At 37.8% G+C, this 27,026-nt stretch overlaps 1 protein-coding gene, 1 long non-coding RNA gene and 1 other non-coding gene across 8 annotated transcripts in view; 1 reads left to right on the top strand and 2 right to left on the bottom strand.

The window, feature by feature from the left end:
* Positions 1–27,026, top strand: part of LOC118910551 (uncharacterized) — a 47,655-nt gene that overhangs the window by 1,308 nt on the left and 19,321 nt on the right. The window contains exons 2-3 of one of the 3 annotated variants that reach the window (XR_008995944.1): positions 1,598–1,805; positions 3,300–3,641. This is a non-coding gene — a long non-coding RNA (uncharacterized LOC118910551). Of the gene's footprint in view, positions 1–1,597; positions 1,806–3,299; positions 3,642–27,026 lie in introns of those variants that run through there. The other 2 variants (XR_008995943.1, XR_005024029.2) reach the window with 2 other exon arrangements.
* Positions 1,566–25,874, bottom strand: NT5C1B (5'-nucleotidase, cytosolic IB). 4 transcript variants are annotated; one of them, XM_036881794.2, is made up of 10 exons: positions 25,842–25,874; positions 22,776–22,865; positions 22,255–22,437; positions 21,549–21,690; positions 19,874–20,334; positions 19,436–19,603; positions 18,206–18,335; positions 15,745–15,867; positions 15,163–15,347; positions 1,566–1,898 (listed from the first exon to the last, which is right to left on the bottom strand). In XM_036881794.2, the coding sequence occupies exons 1-10, from the start codon at positions 25,872–25,874 to the stop codon at positions 1,566–1,568; spliced, it is 1,848 nt and encodes a 615-aa protein (XP_036737689.2). The 4 variants fall into 4 exon arrangements, with proteins under 4 accessions (XP_036737689.2, XP_036737690.2, XP_036737691.2 ...); XM_036881795.2 differs by having other exon boundaries at positions 19,874–20,332; positions 21,553–21,690; XM_036881796.2 differs by having other exon boundaries at positions 19,874–20,332; positions 21,553–21,690; positions 22,255–22,387; positions 22,777–22,865.
* On the bottom strand, positions 18,695–18,805 carry LOC118910638 (U6 spliceosomal RNA). The gene has a single exon (XR_005024084.1). It is a non-coding gene; the product is annotated as a U6 spliceosomal RNA (small nuclear RNA).

Below are 27,026 nucleotides of genomic sequence, written 5' to 3'. Positions count from 1 at the left end.
TGAAGCACTTCTGTTTCCTCTTTCTTTCTATCTGTACATACCTTTCCTGTCCTTCAAAACCCTCCTTAGTTCTTCCCATTTCCTGACTTCTTCCAGCCCTTACAGATCTCAGCCTCAACCTCAGGTGTGACCCTCACTTGTCATGGGGGTCAAACTGCCCTCTAGTGTTGGCTCTTTGAGTTTGCACATCTGACTTCCTCTGGGATAAAGTTTTACCTTTCCGAAAGGATGGGATTATGTCTGAGTCTATGGTCTTCAGATTGAAGAATGCATGGATAACAGCAGGTACACAATTAGTGTCGTGATTGGTTTATTTTGAACTGATTTATATCAAATTAGGCAGCAGATCAAGAGATATATGACAGCAGTAGTCTTTAACTAGACATAGAGCTGGAATATGTGTATGTGGTTGTGGTAAAGATAGAGATGGGGGTAGAATCAGTAAGAGAGGGTGTGAAGAAGAGAGGAAGAGAATCTGCAGACCTGCTGTGTAACTTCTATTAGTTTAGGCACTAACTGGAATGACTAATCTGTTCAGGGTAGGTCCAATGGCATGGAACTAATAACTTGATTTGGAAGGTTGCATAAAAGAAAAGAGACAGCATGTATCAACAGATCTGGATTTGAATCTTAGTCCCATCATTTATTAGCTGTACGTCCTTGGATAAGATGCTTAATCTTTTTAAATCTTAGGCTCTTCATTGATAAAAAGGATGATAATAGCATGTCACAAATGTTTGGTTTAATGACAAAATGAGGTAAGATGAAAATAACCAGCGCACTGCACCTAACAAGTAGTAGATTATAGTTAATAACCAATCAATGTTTTTGGAAAAGAAAACAAAAATCACAACGGAATGACAGTGAAAGACCAGGATACTATACTTTGTGTCACATTTTGAAGTGGTGGCCAAGGCTTCCCTTTCCCCATACAGACATTGGGCCTAACTGCCAGGCCCAAAGCCAGAGATTTCAAATATGAGGTTCTGTGGTCCAGTGGTGATAAACCCACTAGATAAATTTCAAAGAACCCTTCCCAAGAGCTTTCTGTCTGGAGCTCATCTTAGATGGAAAGTGCCCTGTATGAATAACCAGCTGATTTATTTCTGAAATGAGCAGTGTCAAAATTGGTACGCCCATGCAGGTAGAGAGACATTTTCATTTTGCATTGATTAAAAGGCTGGTCATAAGGTCAACATACTAAAAAGTTCTAATTTTCAAGAGTATACTTAATCCTACTCTTTCTACTTTTGAAGACCACCATTCTATAATTCATTCTATCTACCAACATCAAAAAATGAGCAATCCTTTGTCAAACTAAATAGGCTTCTGAAATAGCTCTTTAAGCATTCAGGCATTCAAATTCTAAATTTATTCTAAAGAGTCATTTAACTTGAAGGTTAACTTGAGGGTTTAAATGTTTTCAGAAAAATCAAGGGAAAAACGTTCCAAATGGACTAAGTTCTGATGTCCAATCTTCAGAAATACCTGACTACCCTAGAGGAGATCCACAAGAAGTGGCTTCTGTACTAGCAGACTGACTGCTTTATTTCTCCTCCCCATACCTAATTGTTCATTTTTTCATTAATTCCATAAGGTACTTGAGCTGTGATGGTGCCGAATTTCTGTGCCCCTTCAGTGTTGAACATGCGGTCATCAAAGAAGATGTGGGGCCTTATTTCCACCAAGATGGGATCTTTGGGAGCTCCAGCAAGGAAAAGAGCTTCATCTATCTCTAGACCCCAGCGGTGAAGGGTTTTCAGCACACGGGTTCCTGAACTGGCTGCACTTCTGGCTGTAATCAGGTAGGTCCTGATAGGACAAAGTAACCGCTCATCTTTGGCATAAAACTTCTTTTGCAGTCTGCCTAAATCTTCCAGAAAGCCTTTCAAGGGACCCTGCAAAAGGAACATATGTCACAGTTGTGATCTACTGTGCCAAAGGAATGGAATGCTAAAAAAGCCGAGCTTATGAAAGGATATAATACTGCAAATTGGCGGTATTATAAGGCTAAGGGCGCAATACTGAAACTCCTTGCATTTATATTAACATATTTCTTTATATCCTTGCATTCGTGGAATAAATGTAGGGTTACCATACAAATTTAACGTCTAAACACAGATATTTTAAAAGTGAAATAAATTTCTATGAAAGGTTAAATCAGGCAAAAAACAAACTATCCAAATGATAGCAAAACGGGACACTAAATAAAATTCAGTCACAAAAAGCACTGCTTTTAATTAGCCTTTTGTGAATTGCACATTTTAACCTTATGAAGTATATGCCATTTTCTCACTCAGGGTTTTCTTCAATCCAACCTTGTGTTTTATTTATAATTATTTTGCGTATCTTCCCATATTTATCTTCAGCTTCTCTGAACACTTAGTTGTAGCTGTATCTTTGGTACAGAGCATAGAACTTTATTTTGCTATGTGATCCAATCTGATAGTCTTAATTTTTGAAATGAAAGTTAAGTTTTAGGCCATTTATACTTACTGGTATTACAAATATATGTGATAATGGTTCTGCTTTATAATTTTATTACATTTTTGGGTTTAAAAATTTTAAAGGATTGTTCACTGAGTGTCCTTTTTCTTTGTGCACATGTGCATCTGTGTTTCTTCTAATATTTAAAAAGGTTTCTATTATTTCCTTCTATTCATTACCTTTATAACTAGAACTTTTATAGTACCCTCAGTCCTCTGTTTTTTAAAAATCCAATAACTATTATTTATTACATAAGAAATAATGAAATTAGGTTACCTCTTTACCTTTCTCTTTTCCTCTATTTCTTCTCACCATCCAATTTTATTTGTTTCATCTTTCTCAGTGTTTGCATTTGGATTATTAAAGATTCTTATATTTCTGTTTATCAGCTTTACATTTTATCCTTTGATCAGCTATTGTAACTAACGGTATCAGCATACTTACTTTTCCTTTGACCTTTTTCCTCCACATTTTCCCAGTTTTCATTAGTTACATGATTTCTGCATCGTTAGGAAGATAATATGGGCTTTCTTTTTGCTGCCCTAATCCCTACAATTGTTTCAGTTATTTTTCTATGGGCAAATATATTCTGTGCCCTTTGGTGCCTTTGTGTTTCCTGTCATGTACATATTGGCTCTATCACTAGTCTTCTCATGAAAACGTTATGGAAATAATAATCCCTGAGAATGCAGTATGTTCTCAACTGTGGATCTATTTCCTTTTCACTTGAATGAATCTTTGGGTGGATATAGAATTTATATTTTCTCTCCATATGATCTTGTAAGTAGTGCTCCACTGTCTTTTGCTATCAGGTGCTGTTGTGAAGAAGACTGCGGACAGCTTGAACTTTTCCCCCTACTCGTGTATGCCGGCTGCCCATATAATCATTTCTTCATCTTTGAAGTTAAATAATTTTACTACGGCATATCTCAGTGATGACCATGCTATTCTGTTTTTCTATTACATAATGTGGCCTTTAATCTTTTAACTGTTTAATGTATGAATTAACATTTTCTGATAATTCAGGATGTTTTCTTGATTTATGTTTTTTTATATAAATTTGTATTTTGTATATACCACACAGAACTCTCTCTAGAAGATAATTTCACTGTTTTTCTTCAGGGATTACAATTATGCCTATGTTGGATTTGCTTTACCTGTGATCTATTATTTTTGCCATTTATTTTCCCCCAAATTTTCTTTTTCAATTCTAGTCATTTCCAGAGTTCTACACTTCAGTGTCTTATGATTTCCTCCTTGCCTTGTATTTTTGCTTTGTGACCATACTTTAAGTTTGAAAGTCATGAGAATTATTTAGTTACAATGTTCACCTATACTTTGGCTTATATTTCTAGTGAGAATTCTCATGTGTTAATAGATTTTGCTCTTTTTATTTTTCATTGTATCTTTGCATATATTCTGTGCTGGTTCTTTTTTTATTCATCACTGAAGTAGACTGGTTTTTCTTCTAACAATAAGATGGTTCCTGGCGAATGTTAAAGGAGCATTTTGAGACTGACATTTTCACAATTCAAAAGCTCTTTTTTCCTGCTGTCTTGCAAAAGATGTCTTTTTCTACAAATGTGGCTTACTTATGAGATCACTTGTTTAGTATTTCTTTCTCTGAGGCTACATATATCAGGAAAAACATGCAAAAAGATTAGTTGCTTATGGTGAGAGGCATATACATAGGTGAAAAATCTATAACTTTTTTTTTGTCAAAAACAGCAAAGGGAACGTAGTGACTGTTAGCAGGAGGCACTCCACTCATAGTTTGACTTTACAGCGTAGAGGAACACAGTTCATCTTGCTTTGAGTAATTACCAAAGGGAATAATTAGGGACTGGTCAGTGTATGTCACCATATTTAAACCAGGTATCCATATCATCCTTTCTTTCTTCCATTTTTAGTACGTTTTATAATTTGTGTATCTGTGCAGTAGTACAAGAGTATAATTTGTCAATAAAACATAGGAATATGAGGGTGAGTTATTCAAATACCTTTTTGAGGAACTGTATGATATAAAATATGTGGAATCTGCCTAGGAAGTAGAAAGCTGGAAAGAATTTTACTCCTAACAATAAGAATAAGCCAGATAATCTAGTAAAAAGTTAAGGTAATTTTTAAAAGCAACTGGTAAAGTCCAAGTATGGTTTAATGAGAATACAAACCCTGGAAGCCACAAACAAAACAAATACACACTCCCATACAGGCTTTTTCCCTTATATGTACTTCCCTAGTTTTCTGTAAGAAACCCTGCAGGCAGGGTGAGAGATGAAAGAATGCAACCTTTGGTGCAGGCTTGGAGGGGAGGAAGCAACTACCCGCTGTGTGAAAAGACTAAAACTCCACTTTGTCTCATATCTCCTAAAAAACAAAAGTCTTAAACTGCTGGAAGAAGGGCTTCAGACACTGTTACCCCCAGGGCACTGGTAAAGATCTACTACTATCGGTAAGGGAAGGGAAAACCTTCAACCACTGGGAAAGGGAAAGGAGACTTATACACCCAGCCCAGTGGATATCTCCTGTCACTGGGGAAAAGGCAAGATCAATGTAAAATTTCTTCCTTAAAACCTAGGAAGATACAGTTTGTCTGAGATTTAGGCTAAGCTAGGACAACAGAAAATGCCCTTCCCCATGACCTCACCAAACTGTTCTGCAGAGACAACAAGCAATAGTTGAGAGAGGGATAACAACATGGAGACCATCTGTGAGGTGTGGACACAAAGGAAAGGCCTAAAACTGAAAGTAGAAGAGGAATACTGTGAAGAACCCTCTTGCTCCCTACCAGAGGAATTTGAAGTCTGGGGTGAAATGAAGGTAACAACAGAAACAACAAAATGCCTACTTAGTCAAACTCCTGATTTGATTAATTCAATCCTTATACTAATTGGTAGCAGAATAGGAGGCATAACTATTATCAGGCAAAATAACTAATTATCAAGTATCTACAGTCTACACACTATGATTGGAAATTAATTAAAGCTTTATGACATTGCAATAAAACAAACAAAAAGAGCAAACAACCTTGAAAAGAAAGTGACTAACAGAAGAAAACTCAGTGATTACTTAGATGTTGTAAACACAAGAGAGGGAATTGCAGAGAACTGAATGGTATCATAACTGTTTTGGAATGTGGAGAACATATGAGGGGACTAGTAATTTCAGCAAAGAAATGGAAAAAAAGAATTGAATGGAAATGCTAGAAATAAAAATTAAAGTACAGAAATGAAAAATGCTTTTGATGGATTTATCAGTAGAGTCAATGCTGAGGAAGAAATCAATGAACTTGAAAAAGGTCAGCAGAAATTACCTAAATGGAAAATAAATAGAAAAAATAGTGGGGGGAAAAAAATAGCAGGGCATTGAAATCCTGTGGAACCCCTTCCCCCTGACACACCATATTAAACTGCTAAAACACAGAGAAATATAGAAAATCTTGAAGGCAGCCAGAGAAAAATAGATACATTTTATACAGAAATCCAAAGATAGGGATCTCAAACCATTTGTTTTCAGAATCTGTGCAAATCAAAAGACAGTGGATGGGTATCTTTAAAGTGCTGAAAGTAAAATATGGTAAATTCAGAAAACTATATCCAATCAAAATCAAGTATATTTTAAAAATAAAGGAGAATAAAAATTTTCAGGAAAAGAAAAAGCAAAGCCTTTTGGCAACAGCATATCAATTCCACATGAAATGTTAAAAGATGGTCTTTTGGCAATGACTGCAATGAATGGGAGGTGAGGAATTGATAATATGCATGAATGTGGAAATCAGAATGTTGTTCATGTGAAACCTTCATAAGAGTGTAGATCAGTGACTCTACTAATAGAAAAAAGATGGTCTTCTGGCAAAAGGAATATGATTCCATGGAGAAACTTGGATCTACACAAAGAAGTGAAGATCCCTAGAAATGGTTAAAATGAAAATGAATACAAAAGACATATTTTTTTCTTATTTATTCTAAAGATAATTGTTTCACCAAATAAAAAATAATAGCCAGGTATTGTGAGTTTATGGTACAGGTGGAAGTTAAATGTATGACAACACTGAATATGGGAGGGAGGGATTGAGAGTATACTGTTGCAAGGTCTCACATTATCCATGATGCAACATAATACTGTTAGAAAGAAGACTGTAATTATTTAAAGTTGTATACTGTAATTCCTAGGGTAACCCTAAAAAACAGTTAAAAGTCAGTAGTAGAAATAAAATGGAATCCTAAAAACACAATACATACAATAAATTCAAAAGCAAAAGGTAAGGGAAAAAGAAAGAATGGATGGAATATATAGAAAAAAGTAGGAAGATGGTAGATTTTAATCCAATCAAAGTAATAATCACATTACATGTAAATGGACTAAAAACAGCAATTAAAATACAGGTACTGTCATATTGTACAAAAAAGCAACGCAAAGTATGTAATATCTACAAAAAAACACTTTAAATATAGAGATAACTAAAATGTAAAAATAAATAGGTTAAAAGAAAAAATACAGAAAATATATACAAACATTAATGAAAAAAATGCAAAAGTGGTTATATGAATCTTGGGGCATTATAATAATGAAAAGGGATTAATTTTTCAAAGAAGGTGTAATTGTCCTAAATATTTGGGCACTGAATGACAAAGATTAAAATACATGAAGCAAACTGATACAATTGAAAGGAGGGATGATCGAAGACTTCCATGCCACCTCCTCAATAGTAGATAGAAGAAGTAGACAGTCACTGACAGTATTAAAAACGTGGGCAGCCTGACCTGAATAATACACTATCAATTTACTTAATCAATCGACATTTATTAAATACTCAATAATAGCAGAATAAACATTCTTTTCAAGTATATATGAAACATATTCTGGGCATAAAGCATTCCTCAACATATTTAAAGAATTGAAGTTATAGAAGATATAGTCTCTGACTACCAGAGAATTCTACTTGTAATCAATAACAGAAGGCTATCTGGGAAAATTCTAAATACTTGACAGTTACCCAACTTACAAATACATGTAAATCAAATACATTTTAAAGTACATATAGATCAAAGAAGTAATCACAGAGAAATTTTTAAAAAGGCTTTAAATTGAATGAAAATTACAAACCACCTATCAAAATTTGTGGGATGCAACTACATCAACATTTAGATAAAATTTTAAAGTATTAAATGCTTATTTTAGAAGAGAAAAGCCTCAAATCAGTGGCCTTAAGTATACACCTTTTAAAAACTTAAGAAGAGCTGGTTATTGGAAAGATAAATAAAATTGTTAAAGTCTACCCAAATTGACCAATGCGGGGGAAAAAGAGAGAAGACAAATAATATTTCTAATATCAGGAATGAAAAGAGATGCATCACTTGAGATCCTAAAAATAGTAAGAGCACAATAATTTGTGAAAAACTTTATGCTTATAAATTCAATGACTTATATGGACAAATTCACTTTTTTTGGTCCGAAAAAAAAAATGCAAACTCATAAATTGGCAGAAGAGGAAGGAGAAGAAAAAGAAAATCAGAATAGTAGTTTTATATCTATTAAAACTAATTGAATTCTTAGTTAAAAATCTTCCTTTATAGAGAAGTCCAAGCCCAGATAGCTTCTCTAGAGAATATTACCACATATTTAAAGAAGAAATAATACACAAAGTCTTCCAGAAAATGGATGGGGAAAAGATACTTCCCACCTCATTTTATTAGGTCAGCATTATTCTGTAAAATATTAAAAGAGTATTATCTCTCCAGAATATAAAGTCAAAAGGTTTCTAAACTGGATTTTAACAAATTGGATCCAATAGTATATGAAAAGAATAGCACAACATGACCAACTTGAATTTCTACCTGCAATGCAAAGCTGCTTCGACATTTTACAATCCATCAATATAATTTATGTAACAACAAACTGGAGAAGCCACATGATTTTCTTAACGGATACAGAAAAGCCATTTGACAAAAGTCAATATGCACTTATAAAAATTTTCAAAGAATAGGAATAGAAGGCAACTCCCTTAACCTCGCAAATGGCATCTTGAAAAAACCTATAGATTATGTACTTAAGAGCCAAAGACTGAAAGATCTCCCCTAAGATCAGGGACCAAGGAAGGCAAGGGTGTGCATTCTCATGACTCTTGTGGAACATTGTACTGAGTGTACTAACAAGGGTAACAAGGCAAGAATGGTGAATCAGAGACATAAAGAATGGAAAAAAATGAAAGTGTTTTTATTCACAGTCAACATTCCCTGTGTAGAAAGTCCCAAATAATCTACAATAATTTTACTGTGACTAACAAGTGACTTAAACAAAGAAGTTGCAGTATATGAGGTCACTATGTAAAAATAATTGTGTTTCTATATATTTGCAGTAAACAAATTGGAAGTTAAAAATTTTAAAGTATCATTTTTTTTTTTTTTGCTGTTACCTAGATTTATTTATTTATTTTATTTTATTTTATTTTTTGTGAGGGCATCTCTCATATTTATTGATCAAATGGTTGTTAACAACAATAAAATTCTGTATAGGGGAGTCAATGCTCAATGCACAATCATTAATCCACCCCAAGCCTAATTTTCGTCAGTCTCCAATCTTCTGAAGCATAACGAACAAGTTCTTACATGGAGAACAAATTCTTACATAGTGAATAAGTTACATGGTGAACAGTACAAGGGCAGTCATCACAGAAACTTTCTGTTTGCTCATGCATTATGAACTATAAACAGTCAGTTCAAATATGAATACTCATTTGATTTTTATACTTGATTTATATGTGGATACCACATTTCTCTCTATATTATTACTATTTTTAATAAAATGCTGAAGTGGTAGGTAGATACAAGATAAAGGTAGAAAACATAGTTTAGTGTTGTAAGAGAGCAAATGTAGATGATCAGGTGTGTGCCTGTAGACTATGTGTTAATCCAAGATAGACAAGGGCAATAAAACATCCACGTATGCAGAAGATTTCTCTCAGAACAGGGGGGGGGTGAGGTTCTAAGCCTCACCTCTGTTGATCCCCAATTTCTCACCTGATGGCCCCCCTGCGACTGTGCCTGTCTTAGGTTGTTCCTCCCTTGAGGAATCTTACCCGTCTCTGGCTAACCAGTCATCTTCCGGGGCCATACAGGGAAATGTAAAGTTGGTAAGTGAGAGAGAAGCCTTATTGTTTGAAAAGGTTAGCTTTTTACTTCTTTGCATATTTATGCCCTGTGGCTTCTATGCCCAGCATTTGTTTTAAGGTGTCTTTACCACTTGGAAGAATTATGATACTCTGTAAATTTGATATGAGGCACGAATTCTATTTAAGGGTTGTAATTAGGAAGGAAGAAGAAAAGCTATAGAAGTAGCAGGCGGAAGAAAACATGGGAAGATTGATTATTTCTTTGACATATCTTCTTGTAGAGTAACTTCAGCATGTATAGGTTTTAAACTACTAATTAAATTGCACACACACATTAACATAATAGGAGTATAGTTACATAACCAAAGCATACCTGTAATTACCAGCCATCTCCAGTGAAACCAAGAAAACCAGTTAGGCACCTTAGGCATTTGTGAAAACTTATCTATGACATGGTGGATATTGTCCGACTGAACTTGAACAGTCTGAGAGAAATCAGACAAATTAAAACAACCCATTCCTGGGGAATGTTCACATCCCTTATGTTCTTTTAATAGTAAATAGTCTGTAGTTGTAAGATTTTGGAGCGTTACAATTTGCACTTCTCCTAATTCTTGTTTGAGTTCCAACAGTATAGATCCAGTCAAATTTGTTGTTTTACTGTATGCACAGGCCAGCTTAGATATCTCCTTCTTCATTCCAATGGCAAGTCCAGGAGCTGGTGGGGTGAGTGCATCTACAGCTGTAGCAGTGCGTGGATCTTTGTTGGGGTTTTTTGATGATCATCTTCTGGCATGAGTCTTCCAGACAGTGCTGATATTGGAAGTTCTTTTTCATATCGTATCTTAGTTCATTTTCAGGGTAGCCAAATTAGGCTTTGATCCTCTGTATAAACAACAACAGACCCTTTGCCTACACTTTTATATGCCCTTTATACCCTTGTATAGAACTCATTGGAGGTCACCACACAGGAACTCCCTTTTTTTTTTTTTTTGTATCATTAATCTACACTTACATGACGAATATTATGTTTACTAGGCTCTCCCCTATACCAGGTCCCTGCTATAAACCCCTTTACAGTCACTGTCCATCAGCATAGCAAAAATGTTGTAGAATCACTACTTGCCTTCTCTGTGTTGTACAGCCCTCCCCTTTCTCTCACCCCCCCATGCATGCTAATCTTAGTATCCCCCTTCTTCCCCCCCTTATCCCTCCCTACCCACCCATCCTCCCCAGTCCCTTTCCCTTTGGTACCTGTTAGTCCATTCTTGAGTTCTGTGATTTTGCTGCTGTTTTGTTCCTTCAGTTTTTCCTTTGTTCTTATATTCCACAGATGAGTGAAATCATTTGGTATTTCTCTTTCTCCGCTTGGCTTGTTTCACTGAGCATAATACCCTCCAGCTCCATCCATGTTGCTGCAAATGGTTGGATCTGCCCTTTTCTTATGGCTGAGTAGTATTCCATTGTGTATATGTACCACATCTTCTTTATCCATTCATCTATCGATGGACATTTAGGTTGCTTCCAATTCTTGGCTATTGTAAATAGTGCTGCGATAAACATAGGGGTGCACTGATCTTTCTCATACTTGATTGCTGCATTCTTAGGGTAAATTCCTAGGAGTGCAATTCCTGGGTCAAATGGTAGGTCTGTTTTGAGCATTTTGATGTACCTCCATACTGCTTTCCACAATGGTTGAACTAACTTACATTCCCACCAGCAGTGTAGGAGGGTTCCCCTTTCTCCACAGCCTCGCCAACATTTGTTGTTGTTTGTCTTTTGGATGGCAGCCATCCTTACTGGTGTGAGGTGATACCTCATTATAGTTTTAATTTGCATTTCTCTGATAATTAGCAATGTGGAGCATCTTTTCTTGTGTCTGTTGGCCATCTGTATTTCTTTTTTGGAGAACTGTCTGTTCAGTTCCTCTGCCCATTTTTTAATTGGGTTATTTGTTTTTTGTTTGTTGAGGCATGTGAGCTCTTTATATATTCTGGACGTCAAGCCTTTATCGGATGTGTCATTTTCAAATATATTCTCCCATACTGTAGGGTTCCTTTTTGTTCTATTGATGGTGTCTTTTGCTGCACAGAAGCTTTTCAGCTTAATATAGTCCCACTTATTCATTTTTGCTGTTGTTTTCCTTGCCCGGGGAGATATGTTCAAGAAGAGGTCACTCATGTTTATGTCTAAGAGGTTTTTGCCTATGTTTTCTTCCAAGAGTTTAATGGTTTCATGACTTACATTCAGGTCTTTGATCCATTTTGAGTTTACTTTTGTATATGGGGTTAGACAATGGTCCTAAAGTATCATTTTTAATAGCACCAAAGAATTATAAAATACTGAGGTATAAATCTAAAAAGATAAGTGTGATATCTGCATGCTGAAACCTACAAAATACAGATGAAAGAAATCAAAGATGAGTAAAATGGAGAGATATATGTGCACATGGACTGAAAGGCTTGATATTGTTAAGATATCTATTCTCCCAAGATTAAGCTATACATTCCACACAATCACAATAAAAATCCCAGCAGGATACTTTTTTCCTCCAGAAGAAGACAAGCTAATTGTTAAATGTATAAGGAAATGCAAAGGAATCAGAATATCCAGAAGAATTTTAGAAAATAACAAATTTGGAGGGCTCATACCACCTTGCCCAAGATTTTCCATAAAACTATGATAATCAAGACAAGAGACTGTGATATTGGTAAGAGGATAGATACCAATACTAAAGGAATGGAAAGCCAGTCTTTTCCACAAATAGTGTTGGAACAACAAGGATATCCATAACTAGTAAAAATGAACTTCAACCAATACTTTGTACAAATTGAAAAATGAACTTAAGTTAAATCATAATACTAAAAGGATAAAACTTAAAATTAAAAAACTTATGTACAAAAACATGGGAAAAATTTGTGACTTTGGGTTAGACAAAGAGTTCTTAGATATGACATTAAAAACAATTCATAACAATAAATTCGTAACTTGAACATCAAAATTGTTTCTGCTCATCAAAAGACACTAAAGGATATTAAGAGAATGAAAACACCAGCACAGAGAGAAAATATTTGCACAACGCATATCTGATAATGATAAAGAACTTATATCCAGAATATGTAAAGAATTTTCAAATCTCAATGATAAAAAAAACCTAGTACACATGAGCAAAAGATTTGAACAGATGTTTTTGCCAAAGCATACATATCATGACAAATAATCACCTGATAAAATGCTCAATATCATTTGTCATTAGGGAAATGCAAACTAAAGCCACAGTAAGAAACCATTATATAACCACTGGAAAAGCTTAAAACAAGCAAACTAACAAACAGAAAACCACTGATTATGTCAAATACTAGCAAAGATGCAGAACAAAAAAACTCTCTCATACAGTGTTGTTGGGAATGCAAAGTTGTATGGCCACTTTGGAAAATAGTTTGGCAGTGTCTTCTGAAGTCAAACATAGACTTGCCATGTGACCTAGTAATCGTCTTCCTAGGTATTCAGCCAAGAGAAATGAGATCTTATGTTTACACAGAAGCTTACAGGCAAATGCTCTAAGTGGCTTTATGTATTAATGCCAAAAACTGAAAAAGACCAAAATATCTTCCAGTAGGTAAATGAATAAAGAAAGATGGTACATCCATACAACAAAATACTACTCAGCAATAAAAAGGGACAAACTACCGATACATGGAATGACACAGATAAGTCTCAAAGGCATTATGCTAAATATAGCAAGTTAGATTCAAAAGACTGCATCCTGTGTGGTTCCATTTATATAACATCTGAAAAAGGTAAAACTCTTGGGATAGAAATCAGGTTAGTGGTTGATAGATCCTGGAGGCAGGAGGCTAGGATGACTGCAAACAGGCATGAAGGAATTTTGCGAATATGTTGAGTATTTAAGTTGGTTGTGGTTTCACAACTATGCATTTCCACTAAAAATGATGAATTTTACTATATGTAAGTTATACCTCAAAAACTCAGATTAAAGCACACCCACTCACTAACATACACTTGGAGACCACTATTCCAGAATGGTGGGACTAGGTTCGTATCAAATCAAGAGACATCCATTACTAGTCATGGTACCTCACTGAAGGTTTATCAGCTGAGAGTAGCCAAATTAATCCTCTCCAGCTGTCCCTTTTGCTGGTGACTTCCAGAGCTCCTCCATATGAGACGAATGGGACACTGTCATAACCAAACCACAAGCCCCATACCAACAAACTTGAAAGCCTTGGGTAGGAATAGTATCTCGTAACCTCTTTTTCATCAGTGAAACACATCTGGAAAAATCTGATTTTTACAGAAAAGCTACCCTTTTAATGTAAAAAAACAGCATTTTTATCCACTGCCAGAAGTACTGCGTAATGAAAACAAGTATGCTGAATAGAAGTTTGTCATTTATACCTGCAATAACTAGTGTTAGGCTTCACAATTTTAGTTGTTTACTGGGAAAAAAATGATTGAAGATTTGGAAAAAGGAACTGATAAATGCAAGATCAAAAAGATATTTGGATTGTTTCCCTGAGATGAAAAAATGCTAATTGAAGCTTATCTTGAAGTAACTCTTTTTTTTTTCTTGTTCTTTTTTTTGGAGCTTTTCCACATTTCAATAATAAAGGCTAATAAACAATGGGCTCTGAATTTCAGTAAAACAGACTTATGTAAAATATAACAAAACTTTGTTAACACTGAATGACTTCATGACACAAGATCAAAGCTTCTAAGGAAGCTATTTAGGAAGGAACTATGAAGTTAAACACACACACACAGTTTAAATATCACTTGCAGTAATGTGAGACGAGTTTGTAAATCTTTTCAGCTTTCAATTAGTCTATTCATGCTCTTAAGTGAAAATAGTATATTTAAGTTGATCTTAAATTCAAGAAGAGCTGACGGAAAAAGGCTGATTAAATCCTTGGTATGATTCATAGGTTAAAACTGAATGATCTATCAGTTCAAATTCAGTTTGGAGAATATTTTGATGGTTTCCATTTCTGTTTGTTAAGAAATTATAGGTTTTGTTCATTTCAGACTATGACTTCAACACTTTAATACATGGATTGATTCCCCAAACACCTAAATACTTAGTTTCATTTTGATTAAGTGTTCATAGTTTGTACTTGTTTGAAGCTCATTTGATTTAGTTTAAGCTCTCAGTTTTGCAGATTTTTTCAATTAAGTGATGCTGTTATGGAGCTTGAGGTTATGGACAGAAAGATTTACTGACCTATTGGAAATGACCTTACTATTTTGAGAACCTGCTATGGACAAATGGCTTACTGGTAAGCTGTATTACCTCTCTTACTCATAATTTGAGGACTACACGAGAAGATCATAGAAACATTTTCAAAACAGTAGACAGAAGAATGCTGAAGTTTAAAAAATGTCAGCGGCAGATGCTTCAAAACGAAGAGTTTATGAAAGAAGGAGAAAAATGAAAAGGTGAAGTAAGGAGTGGCCTTCCTAAAATAATGTAGAAGCCATTACAATGAATATATATATATAGGAAAGCAAGCAGACCAAAATTAATTAGAGCTCTTTGAACCTACCTGAGCTAGAGGCTTATTCTCAAATAGTATTTCATGTTGAAAGAATTTGTCTAGCTCATGCTCCTTGGCAATGTGCTCAGACTCATCAGAGAAGAGGACGGCATCCCCATCAAAGGCCACACGGAGCTGGGTGTCACAGTAAGCCATGTCTTTGACTCCATCAAACATTGTTGCAGAGGCTATCCCTGGCCAAACATGAGGACTGATTAATACTCTTCTCAGGGCCATGAGTTTTAGTTTCTACCATTAAAAAGAAAAGTTCCCAGAGCTTGCATTTCCTTTTTAGCTATTACTTGCTGACTAAATTCCTCTTCACAACCACACATCTCAAAACAGTTGTCTACACTATTTCTGTCTCTATAAGGGATGGGAAAGTGTAAAATGGGTTGTGGGACAATGACTGAGGGTGTCCACCTCCACGAGGGTCAAAGCTCTAAAAGACAAACTCAAGGGCTGCCACTCATGGAGACCCCTTGTGGAAAATTCAACAAAGACATAAGCCACATAGTTATATATGAAACCCATCGGAAGGGAAACCAACAAACTTCTTTATTAACTAGAGGGGTAAAAGCAAACTAATACCTTCTTGTATTGCTTCTTGTACTTTTTCAGAATCCTCAGAGAGATAAAAGTTGGTAAGATATGCCTTCAAGTAGCCAATGGGGCTTTTTCCACCAGTCAGACAGAAGCGGTCGATTAGTAAGCCTATTATTGGGCAAGAAGGATTTTGCTATATCAGAGACGAAGACAACATACTTACTGTAAATACAAATTAAAGTCACCTTAGTAATAACAGTGCCTATTGAGGCTTTAGAGCTGCTTTCAAAGTTTCAGTATGGGACAATGTCTCAGATATTTTATGACAGTGGATGTGTGCATGACAGCTTTTGAAGTACATCCATGTAGACTGTGCCATTTTATTCTCACAGAGGCAGGGCAGGCATTCTTATCCTCATTACTAAAAAGGAACCTGAGACATAAAAACTTGGATATCTAAGTCCGCTGGTTCACACTGACTGTCTAGAATAGAACTCCTCACTTGTCAAAAGGACCAGTTAAAATGCAACTCTATCTTAAGTACCATTTTTGTATTTTTTCAATAACAATACAATACTAATAACAAATAATGCTGGGATTTAAACTGTGTTCTAAAATCAGCAAAAGGTCTAAAGTCGTCTCTTCCCTGACTTGAAATTTTAAATGCAATTATTAGCAGACTAAACATTGATAATACACATTGAATGCCTTGCAAATCAACAACAGTTAAAAAAAACCCACTAGATGAGAGGTTTGTAAAACAGGCACCCACAAACCTTATGGATGACAGTATAAATTGGTACAGGTTATCTAGAAAGTGATTTGACAATATGTATCAGGAGCTTTTAACAGGTTTATACCTTTTGACTTAGGATTCTTTTTTTAAGGAATTTATTCTGGAGAAATCTGAAACTCTTGATAAAGATTTATGTAAGAAGTTCTTAGGGCAGGATTATTTATAAAAGCAAAACATTGTTCAACAGTGTGAAAACAGTCAAAGTATAACATGCATAGAAGACATTACGTACCCATTCAAGGACCTATGATAGAAAGCACATGAAAGAAAGCAGAATTTTGAGTCCAGTCAGTTGTTTATTATCTATGTGGACCAAGACAGTAGATAGTATCCATCAACAGTTAAGGTGGGAGTGTTTGCTGTGGTATTAACAGAATAGTCTCACTTTTTCACTTAAGCCAACATTAGGCATAAGTGGCACAAAAGTGTACGAATTCTTAAATAATATTAATTTAATGATCAGTAATTATTTCAGAAATGATTGAAACATCACCTGTCTTCTCAAGATCACAGTTCATTGAAGGGCCAGGAATATAAACATACTTGTTATGTAACAAGAGAGAACTATAAAATATTTTCAGCACCCTGAGGAGGGAAGTACCTAAGTCTTTCAGGTAAATGGTTGTTATTCTGTGAGCAAGCCTGCGTGAGAAAATTAGGCTCAGTCCATTCATTAGCAGAATTAACACGTAAATAACTAATTCATTATACTACTAGCCTGGCTGGGCTTAGTGTTGTGAAGGATAGATAGATGTAAATCACCTACTAAATGGAACAAGACTATGTGTTGTGAAAATAATTACTGCTGTTTACTGAGTGATTATGCCACTCTTCTATGCTAAAGCTTTTATATACATTCTCTCATTTCATGTAATAATCCTATGAAGGTTGCATTTTGAAGTGCAAACATTTTTAAAAGTATGTCTCAGTAAGACATCAGCCTTATAATTAGGATAATATAAAATTCGTAAGTTGCAAATATATCTTGATTACTTATGGATATATATATAAATATAAAATAAATATTAAAGTATAATTATAAATTAAATTATAAATTTAAACATGCCAAATTTAAACCTTATTTTGACATGACATTTCTATATATGTCACTTAGAAAATAGGCCAAAGGTCTCCAGATAAGAAGTCAGGTAATTCCCTAACAGGAAAAATTGACACTAAGTCTCTAACACACTGATGGATACACTCTGAAGACACAAGAGTCAATCAAATTTTCCATGTAAAGGAATAAAGACAATTTTCCTGGCATGAATATGGATTTGATGCGTGTGGAGAGAGAATCATATTTTAAGAGTGCAAAGGAAAGAATGAAAAACTTTAAACCTTTAACGTGTATCTGTGGTGAACAAGAAGTTTGATCACCCAGAGAAAGCCTCTGGGTTGACGGCTCCTTGAAGTCAAGTTCAGAAGTGAAAAACATAAAACAGAGAAATATATTACAGGATCTGGGATTAAGACTTTGAAATTCACACTTGACAAGTTAAGTCCAGAGCTTTGGGCCCAACTCTGTGCTGAAGTTAAAAATGAGCATGGCCTCTCTTGTTCTGACATAGGCAAATAAACATTCCTCACGCAGAAGGGGGTTTCAGTATCAAAGACACTGCATTAGTTAGGCCACAGTTAGCAAAATAACATGGCTTCTCTCTTCCAGAGCAGCGAGCTGTTCTTCCACATGGTATTTATTTTACTTACCATAGTGATTGACGCTGTTTATAAGCCGCACTCCCACTTGGGCATGGTTATTAGTCATCAGCACAATATCAAATAAGTCCTGTTCATCAGGATACAGATCACGGAGTCTAGCATTGACGTGCTGCAGTGCCTGTGAGTCACAAACACAAATGTGTGTGAAGACTACAGGCAAGGTGGGCATTGGGTCTCAAGAGAAAAGATCTCATCCGTGTCAAATTCAAGCTTTAAAGACTTCACTCAAAGGTTATGGCTCCTTTATGGGAGGGTATGCCATTAGTATCTGTTTTTGCAGTCTCTGATACACAGGACCTCAGTTAATGTTTACTGAATAGATGGGTAATATGTATTGAAAATTGTTACAACATTTGATTTACTAGAATTATCTCTACTGGGTAGTTAGAAAGATCAGGCTAACCCCTTTTTGCTCTGTTTTTTGAGGGGGAGGATTTTATAAAATCTGCCTCTCGATCATCTGATTATTATTTTGTGAAAAATAGGGAATGATTCATGAATTTGCATGTTATCCTTGCACAGGGGCTATGCTAATTAATGGTCTCCATATTGTTCCAATTTTAGTATGTGTGCTGCCAAAGCGAGCACTTTGTCTGCTTGTAGACATGAGTCTTTGGAATAGGTTTGTCGTTTCCTCCCATACTGTTACCATGCCCCATAAGTAATTTCTGCTCACAACTTGTTGAGGTATCATTTGTTACTGCCTGGTTATGATGTTATTGTGTAATATTTGTATAAGTTATATACGGGACCAGACTTTTAAGTGCTATACATTTCAGTATAAGGTTAGAAAAACCTTCCTTTCTGTATTAAAATCATTATCCTAGGTGCCAAAAGCATCTTGGTTTTCTAAGTATGCTGTGTTTGGGGATGAAAAGCTAAAGTGAAATCTCATCTAATTTTAACGAGGACTTTCATTTCTACTACTCAGAACTGTAAACTCATTGCTTCTGGTTACTGCTCCATCCAAGGAGAGAACAGAGGTTTCTGTTCCAGGTCTGGTGGTTAGGATTCCACTTAGAAGAGCTCAGCATTGCAAATCTAGGGCTGGAGTCCCTTCCTCAACAGTCTGGAGCCTCTACGGAAGCTTAAACTGCCCTGGGGTCAACTTTCAAAGGGCGAGAACAGTAAGGGCGGACCAGGAATTATAAGGGGACCCGGATGAGATCCAGGGCCTGCCCAGGGCCTTCCCTCGCCATCCAGGGCTTCGCAGGGTACCTTGACGAAGCGGAAGGCGGGCCCGGGGGTCAGGATGACGTTCTCGTTGTTAAGCTGGTACTCCATGTACTTTTCCAGACCCTCCTCTTCGTAGATCTTGCTTCCATCAGCCATGTTGAAGAGTGCCCAGGATGACACCGCGACGGTGATGGCATGCTTGGGCTTGGGCTGCAGCGAGGGGCCACCGGGACGGGAGTCACACAGACCGAAGGGATCGGGACTAGGATTCATCCCAAGAGGGCGCGGAAAGAGAACAGCTGAGCACTGGGCTGCTGGGCCGAGGGCGGGGCCCCTCCTGAGAGCGTAGGTGGGAGGTCTGGGGAGGAGAAGCGGGGAGCCGGGACGGACTTCCCCACACCACCCGGAGGGGGCAGCTGGGAGAGGCCCAGGCCGCGGGGCTCCACGAGGGGAGCCCGGGGCACAGGGCGGCGGCCTTACCGGCCCGGGGCGCGAGCAGCCTGGGATGTTCTCATACAGCGTCCGCACGGATGCCCAGTAGGCTTCGTCGTAGTCATCCTCTTCCTCCCGCCACTGGGTCTGGTCGGACACGGAGTCACGGTCCATCTGGGACGGGTTGAGCGCCCTGCGTTGGGCAAAGGACTTCCATTCTGTGGGGGGCGTGCGCGGGTATTCCCGGGGATGCGTGTCCCTGGCGTCCCGGGACTCGCGGATCTCCTGCCCCATGCCGTGAGCCCCGGATTCCGGATTGTCGTGCATCTTGGTGCTGCGCCGGGACCCCGCCTGGGACTGGTGATCCGGGGGCGTGGGCGGACGTGAGAAAGGCATGGAGGACGCGGGCGGTGAGGGCAGCGATGGCTTTGCTGACAGTTCCCCGGGTGACTCTTGCTGGCTGGGGGAGGTGGGTGAAGTCTGGGAGGTTGCAGAGCTAGGGGGGAGCTGGAGCAAGAAAGTGGCAACTGAGTTGGATGCTCCTCTGGGGTGTTTGTCCCCATCTCTGATCAGCTGGAGTCAAGGACCTGTCCCCTTCTGTTTCATTCCTAGCCCTTAGATAGATCCTGGATAATCTCAGCTCTGTGCTGCAAGGTATTAAACATTTCTGTTAAGTGGACAGAGACAGTCTGCTTTCATTTCCCCTAGCATCTCTATCAGCACCTCACATTTTTGTTTGTTTCTTGGAGTAGATAGAGCACAGGTCCTTTTCCTTGCCATTAAAAGACAGCTGGCACATAGTTTGCAAAGTTCTGTCACTTGCCTCTGGTATACCTGCTTGATTAGAACCTTCAGTTTGGACAGAAAGGTTAAGTAAGGGACCTTGCTAGCCACTCTCTCCACCTGTGACCTCCAGTTAACTCCATGAGCAACCAGACCAGATGTTCCTACAAAGCCCCTTGGGGCATCTCCTTCCACATTTGCCTAGTGTTTAATACAATGATTGCTGGGAAGGTTGGTAGGCTGGGGTATTGAGTGTTTCCCCATTGCCTTCAGAGCTCTGTGTGCCAGTGGATTTCAAATGGGGAGAAGCATCTTCATAAATAGGAAGAAACCATTCTAGAGAAAGGACTCCATTACTGAAGTGTACAATATATTATTAAGCGTCCATATATTATTTGTTTTTGTAATTGTTTCAAAAGGCATATTCTTGGTTAGATTAATGAGCTCACAGAGACCGATGGGTTGGTAGTGGCTGGGTCTGTATTCTCTCTGTATCCAAAAACTCAATCTCAAAATTTATGGGGCTAGACCTAGTTAAGAGCCCCAAGTGCTGCACAATCTAACACTCTTCAACAATTTATCTCCTTTGTTGATCTTTCTACCCTGCCCCCTCCTGAGTCTTGGGTGCTCAATGAGTAGTTATTGAGTAAATGAAAAAAGGAATGAGAACCATAGAGTTTGAACATGAAGTGTGCAGTTTAAAGACCTAGAGCCCCTGGGTTTTAATCTAGCTCTGTTAGTGCTAGTAATGTGAAGTTCTAGGCAAATAACTCTTGTTTCAATTTTCTCAACTGTGAAATGGGGCTAACAGGGCTTTTTTTGTGAGGGCTACAGTAGCTAAAACATATAAAGTACATAGAATAGGGCCTGGCACATAAAAAGCCTTAATGAATGTTTATTATTATTATTCTGTTATGTCCTCCTCCCCTTCATCTCTTCTCTACCTTAAGACTGGTGTTCCTGCTTTTTGGCTCGTCTACTGATGGAGCTCTGGTGGAGGGGCTCTGTGCAGTTCGGGACCACTGATTTCGCCCAAGGTGCCCTCTGGAGTTTTCCTTTGGCAAGGATAATTCTTGTGCTCCCTTTTGAGGAGAGAAGAGACCCAAGAGTGTAATACCCACCACCCACTCTTTCCATGCGTGTGCCTACAGAATAACAATGTCAGGCTAACCACAGCAAAGCCCAGAGAGAAGGTCCCTGACCTCTATGTCCCTTAATTCAGCCTTGGCCCTTGTGTAGTATTCTAGCTTTGGCCCAAACCTGACTTCTCTGAGGAACAACAAAGTGGGGATCCACCCAGAAGAGCATCCAAAACCACGAAACAAATCCAAATCTCGTATCTCACATGTGACTCAGAGCTCTTATAGGCAACAAGTAGAGTTGACCATTTTTCCTCCTTTCTCCCTAAGGATAAGCCTGCTGGCAAATTCTAGAAAGACCTATCTGCCAATTTTTATAAGACTTCAAAGGTGAGAGCAGCTGGCACCTACACAAGGAACAGAGCCCTTGGGCATTCCTTTTCAGGGGGAAAAGCGTGGAGGAAATCGTGGAGAGACAAGTGGGTGAATTTCTCTTCCCCGTGTCCTTCCCCTCACCCAGGTAGCCTGTGGCTCCCCTCCAAAATCAGTAATTTAATTTGTGCTCACCCTGATCATGGTGATCTGCTGGCCCTGCTGCCACAACAGGCACATGTGAATATACACACGAATTGTGCGGCAGGGGCCAAGAAGCACTGTTCCCTCAGCTGCACAAAGGCAGCATCTACACGACGAGTGACCCCGAGTGGGACAACATCTCAGCGAGTGATTCGGATTGACTGCACGCCTCATCTGGAAGATTGTGCAGAAAATGGTCAGTGTGATGGTCAGACTCCCCTTCCCTCCCGGATCTGAGCAAAGGCCAGTCTACTCCCATCGGCTGAGCAGAGGAGATGGCTGTAGTTTCTACACCAGAGGTTCTGCGTGAACATGGGGATGTGCACTGGAGGGGAAGGCAGGGCCCAGCTTCTCCTAGTTTTCCCTTAGCCTCTCCTTGAGGATATTAGGTATCCCCTAATACAGATCTTTACAGCTCAGTCTTCTCACAAAGAACTCCCCTGCCCCCTAATATTTCCTAATGTGCTTTCTGCTCTTTAATTCTCTCACGAGCTCTGAAGAGGTCGGCTCACCTGAGTGCTGAGACGACCTCCTGATTTCCCGGAGTCCCGTCTTTTCTCTGCTTCAAGGCTGTCTTTTGAGTACCTTGTTGTAGTTTCATTCTTAATATGGAAACCAAGAATGTTTATTAATTTTTAATCTCAGGTGCATTACAAGCCTTAGGTTTGGAAGTAAAAGGATAAATAAAAATCAGAACTTGTCTTTTTGCCAATATGAAAAACATATAAATTTTAGACATTTTCCCCCTGTTTTAACAAGCATGAGTACAAAATAACACATCAGAGAACTATATAAATATTCTTTAACATAGAAATTTGCTGGTTTATAGATTTGGGGAATGAGGCATTTATCACTTAAAAAATGGTAGCTCGGGAAATGTCATGGGAGGAGTTCCTGGGGTCAGCAGGACTTGTATTTAAAAGTGAAGTTGCCTCCTTGGGCAAGGGGAACAAAAGCAAAAATGAACAAGTGGGCCTACATTAAGCTGTAAAGCTTCTTCCAGCAAAGGACACCACCAACAGAACAAAAAGGCATCCTACAGTATGGGAGAATATATTGGTAAATGACAGATCCGACAAGGGGTTAACATCCAAAATATATAAAGAGCTCACACGCCTCAACACCCAAACAGCAAATAGCCTGATTAAAAAATGGGCAGAGGATCTGAACAGACACTTCTTCAAAGAAGAAATTCAGATGGCCAACAGGCATATGAAAAGATGCTCCACATCGCTAATCATCAGGGAAATGCAAATTAAAACCACAATGAGATATCACCTCACACCAGTTAGAATGGCCAACATCCAAAAGACAAGCAACAACAAATGCTGGCAAGGATGCAGAGAAAGGGGGAACCCTTCTACACTGTTGGTGGTAATGTAAACTAGTTCAACCATTGTGGAAAGCAATATGGAGATTCCTCAAAAAACTAAAAACAGAAATACCATTTCACCCAATAATTCCACTCCTAGGAATTTACCCAAAGAAAACAAGATCACAGATTCAAAAAGACATATGCACCCCTGTGTTTATCGCAGCACTATTTACAATAGCCAAGACATGGAGCAACCTAAGTGTTCATCAGTAGATGAATGGGTAAAGAAGAGGTGGTACATATACATAATGGAATATTATTCAGCCATAAGAAGAAAAATCCTACCATTTGCAACAACATGGGTGGAGCTAGAGAATATTATGCTCAGTGAAATAAGCCAGGCAGAGAAAGACAAGTACCAAATGATTTCACTCATCTGTGGAGCATAACAACAAAGCAAAAACTGAAGGAACAAAACAGCAGTAGACTTACAGACTCCAAGAAGGGACTAGTGGTTACCAAAGGGAAAGAGGTTGGGGAGGGTGGGTGGGAAGGAGGGAGAAGGGCATTAAGGGGTATTTTGATTAGCACACATAGTATGGGGGGGAGGGCATGGGGAAGGCAGTTTAGCACAAAGAAGAGAAGACAAGGCAAGTAGTAACTATAGCATCTTACTATGCTGATGAACAGTGACTATAATGGGGTATGTGGTGGGACTTAATAATAGGGGGGAATGTAGCAACCACAATTTTGCTCATGTGAAAACTGAGCATAAGATTGTATATCAATGATACCTTAGTAAAAAAAAAAGTTGCTCACACAAAATAACTTTCAATTTTCTCCATTACTCTGAAGATTGCTATTTATGGAACTTTTCTTTTGCCATGTAGAATTGAAGCATCTCTTGCTTGTTTTCTTAGTGAACTGTAGCTCCAAGTTTCTGTGGATCTAAGCCTCAACAATATTAGTCTGTTTTTTAAAATCAAGGACCTTAATCCTGTACAGATCTATTGAAGGCATATCTTCTGTTCATATTATCTAATTACTCATAGCATCTAGAGTGAAAAGAGATTTCTATTAATAAACTAACAGAGAAGGCCATGTAGGAGAGCCAAGAAAATAACATCACAGACGCCTATCCAAGTATTTGTTTTCATTTTCAATTGTAGGAAATACTGTTGTGTTGGAGTACTATTTGTATTGTTTCATGCTAATTCAGTAGCTGTAATGTGATCAAATTAGTGCTACTTATCTGTTTAAGGAGCTTAACCTCTAGTCTAGACCAAGGTGCTCAGGGGGAGTCTGTTCATCCCTTTATGCTGTGTGCCTTGCACCCTGGAAAAATCTCATCCATGTGAGTTGATTCAGTTGATTTCATCTGGACTGCAGAGAATGGCATAGCTGTGTGGTCCTGGAACTAATCCTAAAATCCTTGCATCACCCCCATGCCATCATCATAAAATCTTCCCATGTAATTCTAAGAGCTATTTAAAATCCAGTCCTTCCTTTCCATCCCTATTATCATTGCATTGTTCCAGGCTTCAAATTATCATAAGCCTCATTCTTAGAATATAGCCTTTTGATTAGATTTCATGGCCTCAAATTCTCCCAGCTTCTAGATCCATCTACCCATTTATTTAGCATAGTATTTGTAAAATATAAGTCTAAATATGCTTCACTTCTGGATACACTCTTCATTCACTTAATTAGACCAGGAGTCTCTTGATGCATACTGTCTACCTCCGACTTGCCCTCCACTCTACAGTTTATGTCTGTATTCTACTTCTGCTAAATGACTTGTATTTGCCTATACCACTCTGTTTCCTTGTAACCTCTTCTTCCCTCTAATGTTCTTTAAAAATTCAGCTCAGCGTGACCTGGGAGAAGTTCCCAAAGCTAAACATTCCTCTGTGTTGCCTGTGTCTTTTATACATACTTTTACTGAGCACTGAGTTGAACTTTGTTTTCCCTTTCCTACTAGGCTGTGCATTCTTCCAAGACAGCAACTGTGTTTTCACCTCTTACCACCAGCACATGAGCAAATGCTCAGTAAATGCTGACTTACTGGATTGCTTTATACTGTATGCTTTACTCTCCTTCTCCACCCCACTCTTCATTTCTTTTATTTTTCCTCCCCTTTTCTCAACACGTTGTTATCTGAAATTATTTGATTGTTGTAGAGCAATCCCTGAGGTAAATGATGGACTGACATCTATATTTCCTCAGGTCTTTGGCAAAATTCTAGGTCATTCAATTCACTCACCTTCTTTTTCTGTTTCAGAGATGTTTGACTCATTTCTTTTAATTATTGAACTTCTTTTGTTGTTGTGCAGATTTTCATCCCCTCAGCTCCATTTCCTTTTGCTTCTGTGGCCCAGTCTATTGGCACTTAGAATGTCAAATTTATGACATCATACGTGATTCCATAGTAACAAACAGACTCTGAATATGTGCCTGAAGAAAATAAAAGCAGTATCTTTCTTGAAAGCCAAGCTTCCTAGATGCCACGAAGTTATGCTGTTGTTATGCAGTTTTCCCATATCACCCGAAGTTGGTTTTGATAATGAAATTATCATTGCCACTTCTAGTTGTGAGAAAAAAAAAACCATAAAAGGACTTCAAAGACATTTTAGAGCACTGTAAAAATGGGCAAGTCTAAGTAGGCATTCTCCGTCTATCTGCAGCAAATCTGTTTTGATTCTTGCCAAGGCTTCTGAGAGTAATATACTCATTACCTTGACAATGCTAAGAAGATATTCCGAGTGACTTATGGGACATGATTCCTACTTGGCTGTTCTTCTGCTATTTCCTATTTTCTTGGGGAGTTGTGATATTATTCAAAATTTCTGGGAACACTAGTAGACTCCTCTTTAGCCAGGAGGTTTTCATAACGTAGGACTCATTCTGTAATACAGCTAGGAACTAGCATCCTGGGAAGACTCCAGGGAATCTTCTTCCACACTATGGCCACCCTGCTGCATCCTGATCTATGACATTAATATTGTGGGAAGTGGCTCTATTGCCTTTGTAACTTTTCTTCCCTAAGTCGAAAGATACAAAAGTCACAAACATGTCATAACATCAACTACATTTACTACTGTTTTAAAGTGTGTAGATGTAGACAGATAGGCTCAAAAATAATGAAACTTAGTAGAAATTAGAGAGTTCAAAGAAGGTATTCATGAATTCATTATCCTAAGATAGTTAGAATTATAGTCTTGCAAAATTTTTCATTCACTTGTCTAAAGTTTAACCTTTTCTCTTTTGTACAGTATTGTTGGAATTATATAGTATATATAATTCAGTATCTTGATTTTTCCTGTATAATTTTAAACGTGTGTTTTCTATGCTGTTACTTGGTTTGAATAATCATAATGACTCTCCATCATGCTCTAGAGGGGGCATACTATAATTTGTATATCTATTTCCCTTCTAGTGAATATTTGGG

This window comes from Manis pentadactyla, chromosome 2 (genome assembly GCF_030020395.1).
Source record: "Manis pentadactyla isolate mManPen7 chromosome 2, mManPen7.hap1, whole genome shotgun sequence".
In the NCBI taxonomy this organism is placed as follows: Eukaryota; Metazoa; Chordata; class Mammalia; order Pholidota; family Manidae; genus Manis; species Manis pentadactyla.
The sequence above is the reverse complement of the archived record's forward strand: the minus strand, read 5'-3'. Positions and strand labels throughout refer to the sequence as shown.